At 43.6% G+C, this 11179-nt stretch overlaps 1 protein-coding gene across 1 annotated transcript; it reads left to right on the top strand.

Moving 5' to 3' along the window:
* Positions 1-461: 461 nt before the first annotated feature.
* Positions 462-2480, top strand: LOC115682109 (CBL-interacting serine/threonine-protein kinase 12-like). The gene has a single exon (XM_030606245.2). It carries the CDS (start codon positions 636-638, stop codon positions 2094-2096), a length of 1461 nt encoding a protein of 486 aa, XP_030462105.2. The 5' UTR covers positions 462-635; the 3' UTR covers positions 2097-2480.
* The last annotated feature ends 8699 nt before the right edge of the window (positions 2481-11179 follow it).

Genomic DNA, 11179 nt, shown 5'->3' with positions numbered 1-11179 from the left:
GGGATCACATTACACACCGGATTAAAGTTCGTGGACCACGTTTGAACAAATTCAAACTTTAAGGACTACAATGCATATTAAGCCAAATTTCAGGAATCATTTTTTTTCGTCATTTACCCCCCCCCCCCCCCTCTTTTTTTTTGGTTATGGCTTTAGGATTAGAATGTCACCCAAAGGTGGCAAGCAATCCCCCATGGGAATAAATAGCAAGAAAAGGGAAAAAAAAGGAGGGTGAGAGAGAAATTTAAATGGAACAAATTAAAGGGGACAGAAAGTAAATGGAAAATCCTAGCATGGAGCCCCAATAGGAATATGCCCTCCCCCAAATTGCTTTAAAATTGGCTCAAACACAAAGACCATCTTTCTCTTTCCACACCACACTCCCCCCCCCCCACACCTCAAAACCTAACACCACCGTCATCATCACCATCATCATCACCCCTCTCTCTCTCTCTCTCTCTCTCTCTACACCATTTCAAGAAAACCCAAAGAACCAAGAACAAGAACCAACAAGCAAGAACCAGACCCACCAGCGGTGGATCGCCATCGCCTCCGGAAGACGCATCACTGAAGCTCCCCGGCGCGAATCCCGGCTTACCCACGTCCTTGCTTCGCCCCTCCAAAGATCCCTTCCCATGGCGGGCACCGGCGGCAGCAACCCCGCGGCCTCCTCCTCCTCCTCCTCCTCCTCCTCCGGCGCCGGCGCCGGCGCCGCCAGGTCCGGCTCCAAGAAAGACAGCCAGCCCCTCCTCCTCGGCCGCTACGAGGTGGGCAAGCTCCTGGGCCACGGGACCTTCGCCAAGGTGTACTACGCCCGCAACGTCGAGTCCGGGGAGGGCGTCGCCATCAAGGTCATCGACAAGGAGAAGATCCTGAAGGGGGGCCTCGTCGCCCACATCAAGCGCGAGATCTCGATCCTCCGCCGCGTCCGCCACCCCAACATCGTCCAGCTCTTCGAGGTGATGGCCACCAAGGCCAAGATCTACTTCGTCATGGAGTACGTCCGCGGCGGCGAGCTCTTCAACAAGGTCGCCAAGGGCCGGCTCCGGGAGGAGGTCGCGCGTAAGTATTTCCAGCAGTTGATCTCTGCCGTTTCCTTCTGTCACGCGAGGGGCGTGTACCACCGGGATTTGAAGCCGGAAAACTTGCTCCTTGACGAGAATGGCGATCTCAAAGTGTCGGATTTTGGGTTGAGCGCGGTCTCGGACCAAATTAGGCAGGACGGTTTGTTTCATACGTTCTGTGGAACCCCTGCGTATGTTGCCCCTGAGGTTTTAGCTAGGAAAGGCTACGATGCCGCTAAGGTGGATATTTGGTCTTGTGGTGTGATTTTGTTTGTCCTGATGGCCGGTTATCTGCCCTTCCACGATCAGAACATCATGCAGATGTATAAGAAGATTTATAAGGGCGAGTTTCGGTGTCCGAGGTGGTTCTCGACCGAGCTATCTAAGCTGCTCACGCGGCTCTTGGATACGAACCCGGAGACCAGGATCACAATTCCGGAGGTAATGGAGAATAGGTGGTTCAGGAAAGGGTTTAAGCATATCAAGTTCTACATTGAGGACGATAAGGTCTGCAGCGTGGAGGACGGGGAGGAGGACATGGGTTCTTCATCTGACCAGTCCTTGTCCGAGTCGGATAGTGAAGTCGAGATGCGGAGGAGAATCACGACATTGCCAAGACCCGCGAGCTTGAACGCGTTCGATATCATATCGTTCTCCCGGGGTTTCGATTTGTCGGGGTTGTTCGAGGAAGGGGGAGACGAGACGAGATTCGTGTCGGGAGCACCGGTTTCAAAGATTATATCGAAATTGGAGGAGATTGCGAAGTTGGTCAGCTTCACTGTGAGGAAGAAGGACTGCAGGGTGAGCTTGGAGGGGTCGAGGGAGGGAGTGAAGGGGCCCTTAACAATTGCCGCTGAGATATTCGAGTTGACACCGTCTTTGGTGGTGGTGGAAGTTAAGAAGAAAGGAGGTGACAAAGGAGAATATGATGAGTTCTGTAATAGGGAATTGAAACCCGGATTGCAGAATCTGATGAAGGAGGAGGCAGCAGCATCATCTTCTTCTTCGTACTTGCCATCCGATTCTGAATAGAGAGGGAGGAGAGAATTGGTATGCTTTTACCTCTCTCCTTTGTCTGTGCTAAGCTTCTGTATCATATTCCTCATTCGGATTTTTCTTTTTGATGTGTTTTTCTTTTTGGGGTGTACTTAGATGGGGCATTAGCTGTTACTACATAAATTAAGGGCTATTCTTGTATCCAACAAGGGTAGATTGAAGTATGAAAAGTGAATACGCAAATTTCTTTTATCTTAGGTTCTTAGCTCTCTGGAGTGTTTGGCATTGCCTTATCTTCCATATCAACATTATTAATGGCAGGCACGGTGTTTTCCCTTCTTTGTATTTCACTGTGTAGTAGAAAATTTGAGATTGATTTCCTTATCAATCTTAAAATGATAAGCATAAGCTCTTAGAATATGCTAAAAGTCTTCTCATTTGCATATATTTCTTGAGAAGCAATATGTTAATACCATTCCGCAGCTCATTTTGCTATTGCCGTAAGTTTCATTTGAACAAAACTCTTATTTTTAGTGGTGACTTTGATCAGTAGAATTGAGGTATATAATTTTTAGGATGTTAGTTACACACTTTGGCTCTCCATCTATTTTTAGGTCCATGTAGTAGTTTACTCGATATTTTGTTTGGTTCTACATTTGGAGTTCCTAATTTCCAGTTAAGCTTGAATACAAGCATGTTCTGACCTGCAGACCTGACCTGAAAAGTGGTGGAGTCTGGATCTAGACAATTTCCTTTTTTGGGACCACTCGCTACTAATTGGAGTTTAAGAAGGAAAGTATTTTGTCCTAGCGCGTTGATGTAGTTGGCCATGCCTTCCCTTTCATATGAACATTAATAATGGCGAACGAGCCTATTTTTCGCTCGCACACTGTGTAGAAGGAAATTCGAGATTGATTTTTGTAGTAACCTCAAAGTGATAATAAGCTCCTAGAATATGCTAAAAGTCCGCTCATGTGCAGAAATTTCTTGACAAGCAATATACGATTTTCTATCTGCAGCTTGTTTAGTCGTTTCGTTCAGGGAAGTACCTATTGAGGTTTTTTGTACACCTCTTATTTTTTGTGTTGACTTCAATCGGTCAGATCGAGCTTCATTGTTTAAGGTAGTTAGTTGCATTTCTCCAGCTAGCTTTTAGGTCCATATGGTTTATTTGATAGACGCAATTTCAATGTGGAGTTCCTCATTTCCATTTAAACGTGAACGGAAGCATGTTTTGACATGAGAACTGGCGGAGTGTGGACCTGGTGTTCGCGTCTGTCGTGCTGCTGAAGTCTGTAAAAAGAAGATCTATGTTTCCTTGGATTTGGATGTGGAATCTAAATTCAGGACGAAGAAAACGTGCCCAACACCAGGAAAGATCACAGAAAGCCCATACACAGGCAGACATTTAACACAATAGAACATCATAAAAAGAGCTGGGATATTAGACCTTGGTTCAAAGGTTGATTGAAATTTGGATTGAACATCTTCATTCTTTTTGCTAAGATGGAGACAAACGTAAGAGAACATGATAAAAAGATCTGTAGTGTAAGACTATGAGCATGTTCATCTGTACGACTTGTTAAAATGGAGAATGATGTTGCTTTGGTAGTTATTAGCTTGGACCTATTTTGGGTTGGTGGACAATGGGGACTCCTGTTCTGTGAAAGATGAATTTGGAAGACAGTGATGTGGGACCAGATTTAGGTAGACACTACTTTATAGAAAGCATGAGAAGTCAACATCTCTACACCAAGATTTAGGTGGGGCTTTGATGGAGAATGGGAATGGCATTGCCAAAAGAGGGCTACTTGGGAGAAATCTGTACAGTGTGCATTCTTTTTTTTTTTTTTTTCCCTTCATTTTTTTGGGGACAAATTGGATTAGTTTGTAGTTTGCATATCCTCTTGCCTGTCCATTAAATGCACGTTGCCTAAACACGAGGGACAGATCATTTGGATCTGACTGCAGCATGTTGGTGTTTCCTACTTCTTTGTATTCTCCTTCTTATTGGACCATCGGATGCACAAGAAATGCACATCTTGGAAATGAAAACATTTTAACGACGTCACGTCAACATGTTACGTGGTATAAGTATTATTCATCGCAATGGGCTCGTGGCTCATTTGTTAGGGTCAATGAGGGACTGTACTAGGTTCCTCTTTGTAGATTTGTGGATTGCAACTTTAGAAGAACGAGGGAGATATACGACAGTCCACCCGCCCGCCGCCTTGGAACCTTGCAGTAGCATCAAATATCACAATGAACACGTTCTGAAAAAAAAAACACGGCCCGTTCTGAAAGGAAAAACACGATACGCGGATTCATCTTAATTTAATGATTAAGCATGTCATCTCCTTGCATGATGATGGTCGCTAGTTCTCTTCTTCTTCTTCTTCTCTTTTTGGTCTCTACCTCGTGCATCACGTCTTCTTGTACCTTGTTCCATGTGTGTAAGGCCCGCGCTTTGTCAAGCTCTTTGAAAAAATGCCTTCATGGTTGAGACTCCCTGTTTAGCTGCGATCTATACTCCAATCTTTTCATATTGAAGCGCCTTGTGAAAGTTGAATTCCTACTTCCATAATTTGTTAGTGGCCTTTGTCCTTTGATTAATCATTTGAAGTGTGATATCAGTTGGTGGACTTTTCCAACTAATTTATCAAGTTTCTAACTTTAAAACGACGCCTCAAATTTATCACTATGTCGATATTTGCGTTGACATAGAAAACTTAAATCTCATTAGCGTTCTTGGTCTTGATTTTGTAATTTATAGGTTATTTTTAAAATGAGTATATTTGCTCGGGAGAATTGTCCAAAAAGTTGTAATCTTATTGTATTTTTGTTAATTCAGTCATAAACCTTTCAATTTTACCAATTGAGTCCTAAATCTTTTCATATTTTGCTAATTGAGTTCTTCCAACCGATTTTGACCGGAAATCGCTGATGTGGATGTGGATGTTGGCCATCTTATGTGACTCAGCTGGCGCTAACGTGAACAATTTTTAATAATATTTTGATATATATATTTTTATCTTTACAATTTTTCTGATTTTTTTCTTTTTCTTTTTTTCCTTTCTTCTTCATGTTGTCGATGGCCGGCCACCGGTCACAAACGATGGCCAGATGGGTTGGTCTCGCCTGGGTGAGGGTGAGGCTGCCTTGGCTTGGGGCGCCTTAGCTTTTGTGAAGGCAAGATGGGAAGTTGCTTGGAGGATGAGTTACCGGGCCATGGCCATCATGCTCACTGAGATCTCAACGGCCACAAGCTTGACGAGCATGGAGGAGTGTTGAACTGGCCGAGAGGGGGTTCGATGGTGGCGGCGAGGCAGTGTCCTGTGGTGGAGGTTGCGTCGAGAGTGGATTGGTGGCCGAGCCTTGCCTAGGTGAAGGCAAGAGCTAGCAAGGTCGACCCCCGCCCGGCTATCGCCTATGGCTAGTCGTCAGTCATTGGTAAAAGGAAGAAGAAATGAAAAAAAGAAAAAAATCAGAATTTTTTAAAAAATATTATTAAAAGATGTCCACGTCAGCGTTGGCCATGTCACATAAGACAGTTGACGTTTACGTTAGCGATTTCCGGCCAAAATTTGTCAAATAGACTCATTTGGCAAAATTTGAAAAGGTTTAGGACTTCATTAGCAAAATTGAAAGGTTTAATGCTGGATTGACAAAAATGCAATAGGTTTATGACTTTTTGGACAATCTTCCCAAATTTGCTCACCTTCAATGTTAATTACATAGATGCAATTTTCTAGTTTACTATTTGTAAAAGATGGAACCACTGAAATCATTGTAAGTCTATGTGATAAAAAGAAATTTCAGAAAAAAAGTATAGTATAGCGCATGCTGAATATATTAGTGCCGGACTGCCATCCTAGCTTGCCCTATATAATAAACTCATGAATGTCGGAGACAAATATGCTATCCCACAAACACGCGGAATGGCTCCTTAGTCTCTAGACAGCATGAGCTTATTCCACTAACCTCTTAAGTTTCAGAAGTTTTTTAATCCACTAGATCCACAAAATGGCAAGTGGAGAACATACTCACATAACTAATTCACCCTATCAAGCTATCAATGCAACCCTAGACATCTAATGGCAGCAGACTTCGAGGAAGAGGAGGGAAGTGTTTAGAAAGACATAGGAGACGCGAATGCCATAGAGATTATTTGAACTCGGTCCTATATATTATATACACGGTATCTCATTATCTCTTGAAATTTAACTTTAGAGTCACAGCATGGCAGCCTTCATTTCCATTACATTGCTTTCTATAACATACTTTGAGATTTTTTCGAGAAGAAGAAAGATTAGACATTTACACTAAAGATTCACATACTAGATTTTATTTATCAAAATGATGTGATAAATTTCCGTTGGGTCCTAAATATACCACGAGCTCAATGACCACTTATAAAGTATCATATTATTTAGAAAACTAATTCAATAGATGGGTCTCCGTGTTCCGAGCATTCTTAGGAAATAAAAACCTCAAATGAAGCAAAATGTAAAGTGGAGATGCAAAGCACTTTAGTCTGAGCATTCTTAGGGAAAAAAAACCTCAAATGAAGCAAAATGTAAAGTGGAGTTGCAAAGCACTTTAGTCTGGATAGGGCTGGCATGTTGGTTCGAGTGTTAGGGGATTTCCATCGTAGATACTCAAAACACTCGTTAAGATTCAACCAACTGCGTGTAAACTATTTTAGGTCAGAGTTACTTGCACATTTTTTAACGGGTCAAAGGTTTGAGCTTAATCGGTTCATGGAATTTGCATGGTGCTCTATGAGTTTTTAGGTAGTTGGTCTATGCACTCTTATCCTTCGATTATAAAAGTACTTTTATATCGAATATGTCGAGCTATTAGTTATATTTTGGGGTTATCAAATTAATATTTGGATAACAAGAAAAAAGAAATTCGATTCTGACGTGTTTTGAAATCAAAGGCTGTTTTGAGTGCATCTATCTTCAGAATCAGAAATGACGTTTTCTTTTTCAACTCAAACACTAGGATTATCGTGCGGGAAACAAAGTCGTCCTTCGGACATGCGTGTGTTACAGAAACTCCAGCTCTGCACATGTTTTTTGGGAGTAAATGCTGTCGTGCCAGTTTCTACATGTGGAAATCTCCAAAGAGAGAAGAAAACAAAAGAGGCTGCGCACGGCAGAACAAGAGAACCTCATGTCCCATTCCCAGGCACGTGAAGCCCCTCGCATCCGCACCTGCTTCTGATGACGGTGATGGCGTGGCATTATGCGAAATGATTCATATTCTGAACTGGGAGAGGTTGTTGTTGTTGAACATGAAGAGCGTCACTTGATCTCAGCAATATGAACAGCTATAGTTGTCCATCATTGTTCTTCTTATAGAAGGCGTCGATTCAACAATGATTCGCACAACTCATGCGGGTGATGTACAGTAATTTTCGACTGTCTTCGATCATAATATGTACTCACCGATAACTACGCGGAGCACCAAACGCCGTGGGGAGGGGTTGACACCTCGTACCCCTTGGTGCGTTTGCGCCATTGACGTCGAGGTCAAACTCGGCCTCTCAAAGATGCTCGTTGAAGGCATTATTTCATAAAAGCGTTCAAGATTCATCTTTTCTTTCTAACATAGGTATCTGAACCTTCGGCTTGAACAAACTTTGCATTTACACATAAACCACATCACCCGTGTGCATCAGCTAACGCACCTCTCGGGGGATGGTGAGTGTTGCCTTCTAAGTTACTCTTGAGTAAGAGATAGTATGCTTTGAACTCACGATCTATCCTGCACAAATCAAGCAATGGAAGCTTGAGTTCATGAAACATCACACGCTGCTTAACCAAAGGCGATTGAGGAGTAGTCATATCATCATTTGCAGCAGATGCTATTTAGGCATATCAATTAGCAAAAGATTTCATCTTAGTTTTGGTCAATCCAGCTTCCTAGTGCTAATCCTAATCGTGCGCGCACTAGGATGGTTACACAAGATACCGGTCAAATTAGCAGATTTTTATGCAGTCCATTCTATTAATGTGATCAATAGAATCAATCGCTGTTGATCTTGAAAAATGTTTAAAAGAAGATGAAAGATTGAATCTACAATGGAACTCTTATTAAAAAATTAAAACTTCATAGGTTTTCTCGAAACCTGACGGAGAAATACATAATCCGGGTCATCTGGTTTTCTAGGTCCAGCAGAATCCGGCAGCGGCTTCACCATCGATTCAGCCTGAGTCGGATGGGGATAGATTGTATGTTGTGGTCTCCCGACCATCCACATGATGTTCTCCCAACCATCCACATGATGTTCTCCCAACCATCCATTTGCCAATATATAACTCAAAACTCAAACTGAAATGCCCCATTGGTGTTCTGGCTTCTTTTTGCAAGAGTAAAACGTGGCCACTTCTGCTCAACGATGTCTCACGCTGAGTTTTGTCTCGAGTCTTGACATCAAGCTTTTCGAAAAAACAAAGGCCAAGTCAGACCAAGCATTCACGAGGCAGATTCGTCCAAACGAATTCCAAAAGCGACTAAAATGGAAACTCTGTCGGCTTCGTCCTTGCTCAAAAGCTCTTGTCAGCTTTAGGTTTCGGTCCAAAAAAATGTTATGTAGACATGTCTCGGTATATTCAAGTTCCAGGTAGTCCGTACCACGAGAAGATGGTACTAGGGCTTTGGAATGGCGATTTTAACGGAAGCCCTATTGCTCTCTGTAGATGTTCGACGAAGCCACGGAAGAAACATGTGTCCTGGAAACCGTCGATTTACTGGCTATCATCTTATGAACCGTATAACGTACTCGATTGAATCTGGAAATCTGCCGGCACCCGTATGAGATTCGTTTCGTTATCTATACTAGAGTCGTGAAATAATTTCTCGCCATTATATATCCGGTTCGATACTTAAAGCACTTTGGACCTTGGCCATTGGAGATCACCAGACGAAGATGCCTCATTACTTTCCCCATAGATGCAAGCTCTTCTGCACCAAAGTGAAGTATCCACCGCCTACACAGCCCGTCTCCACCATCAAAACTGCCGTCCGTTCTCCGAGTCACCAGAGAGGTTGGAGAGATAGAACATTGCCAGAAAGAGAGGTAGAGCGAAGAGAGAGAGAGAGAGGGCGGAAGGTTGTCTGAGTGATGAGCAATGGCATGAGAAAAGATGCGGATATATAGATGATTATTTTGTGAATGCGCGTGATATGGACAACATTCATGACTATCGGGTAATGACGGGATTAAGAACAAATGTTGAGATTGCTCCGATTCCATAATCTATATATGATGTGATGGATATAATCAATCACAGTGAAGAAAATTACTCATATGTTTTAGTAAAAACCCGATGCAGGACAATCTTACAGAATCTCGCCATTGGGGCATCCTAAATTTTATAAAACTATTGACCCCTACACGACAGAAATTCCACATATCCTTGTCACAACCGCAGAGGATAAAGACAGACGATAAAAACATTACACTCAACTGCATGCCATGTAGTCTCACCCTCAACTCTCCCACTCACAAATGGCAACTAGCGACCAACAACGTTCCTGTCGCTGCTTCCTCGAGTGGATGAACCTCCAGGAGTCCGACCTCGCTGAGCTCGTCGAGGCTCTCTCTCTCCGTGATGACCCTGGCAACGACGCTCTCTCTCTCCGTGACGACCCCGGCAACGACCACTGGAGGCAGCTCGTCCGGAGGAACGTCGAGCACTTTGAGGAGTATATTTAGGAGTGGCGCCGCCTGGCCCAGGAGGACGTGGCAGGGTTCTTTGCACCGGCGTCGAATACTGCCCTGGAGAACTCGATGATGAGGCTCGCCGGGTGCCGGCCTTCCATTTTCGTGCGGCTCATGTACGAGCTGTGCGGGGCCGAGGTGGAGGCCAGCCTGAGCGAGTTCCTCGAAGGGGCGAGGACGGGGAATCTTGGGGTGCTCTCGGCGAGTCAGCTCGCCAGGATCAATGCTTTACAGGTACGAAGACAAGAAATTGGGTAGCCATGGACATGTGTGTAATTCTTTAACCTAGATTTCTAAGATTTAGGACTGAATTCTTTTAACCTAGATTTCTAAGATTTAGGACGGTAATTCTTTACAACTCGCCAGGATCATCGAGTCACGTTAGCGCTGGATGGACTGAATTGGCACAAATGCAAAAGATTTAGGACTCAATTGGCACAAAAAAAGGTTTAGAACTGAATTGATATAATTGCAATAGGAAATTTCACTGATGATAAACTCATTCCGTTGACATGAAAGAATATCGCGGTTGTATTACCTTCTAAAGTTATATCTTAAAATTGATAAATCCCCGATTTCTTTCTTTGAGTTGACATGATTCAATATAGTCTTAATCACATATAAAATCGCATGTCATGTATATATTCATATTAATGTATCTAAATTACGCCATTACAAGACATTATCTTCTATTACTTTAAGAATTTTATTTTTTGGGCCAAAATAAATAGATTATTGGCAAAAATAGTTAATATCGTTGTTATTGCTCCTAATTTCTTTGACTCAATTCATTTGTAATTATAGCACAAGTCGGATTGGGTTAGGTCCGGATCGGATTGGACATGGATTGCTACAAATGCATGTTTATAAAAATATGTTAATATGAATTAAATGGGTTGATTTGGATAGTACAGATATTTGATGCATCCAAATCCGATCGATCCGATCACCACCCGTTTGGCAAATCTAATCTTAATTGCTATGCGACCATGCATGTGACCCACATATATACTTACTTCATCCGCAGGGAAGGACAATCAGAGAAGAGGAGAAGCTGACGAGCCGGATGGCAAGCCTGCAGGAGAAGATTGCCGACGAGCCTATCATGACGATCACGAGGAGGACGAACCGGGCAGTGGCGGAGCTGGGCGGGGAGGCCGATGCGGCGCTCGATGAGTGCGGGGGGGACATGCGGGCGATCATGGAGGGGGTGGACAGGCTGAGGCTGGACACCCTCAGGGAGACGGTCGGGCGCTCACGCCGGCACAGGCCGTGGACTTCCTAGCGGCGCGCAGGAAGCTCCACCTCTGCATCCACGAGTGGGGCAAATGGAGGTACCAAGGAAAAAGTTCATTAGTTCAGTCCTACTCCTAAGCACTCTCCGGAG

Source organism: Syzygium oleosum, unplaced genomic scaffold (genome assembly GCF_021117445.2).
Source record: "Syzygium oleosum isolate NSW1041296 unplaced genomic scaffold, Sole_v2.1 Sole_v2.18, whole genome shotgun sequence".
In the NCBI taxonomy this organism is placed as follows: domain Eukaryota; kingdom Viridiplantae; phylum Streptophyta; class Magnoliopsida; order Myrtales; family Myrtaceae; genus Syzygium; species Syzygium oleosum.
This window is presented reverse-complemented; position numbering and strand designations above follow the sequence as displayed.

Coding starts and splice junctions, on each gene's coding strand:
- LOC115682109 (XM_030606245.2), top strand. CDS start 636: ATGGCGGGCACCGGCGGCAGCAACCCCGCGGCCTCCTCCTCCTCCTCC.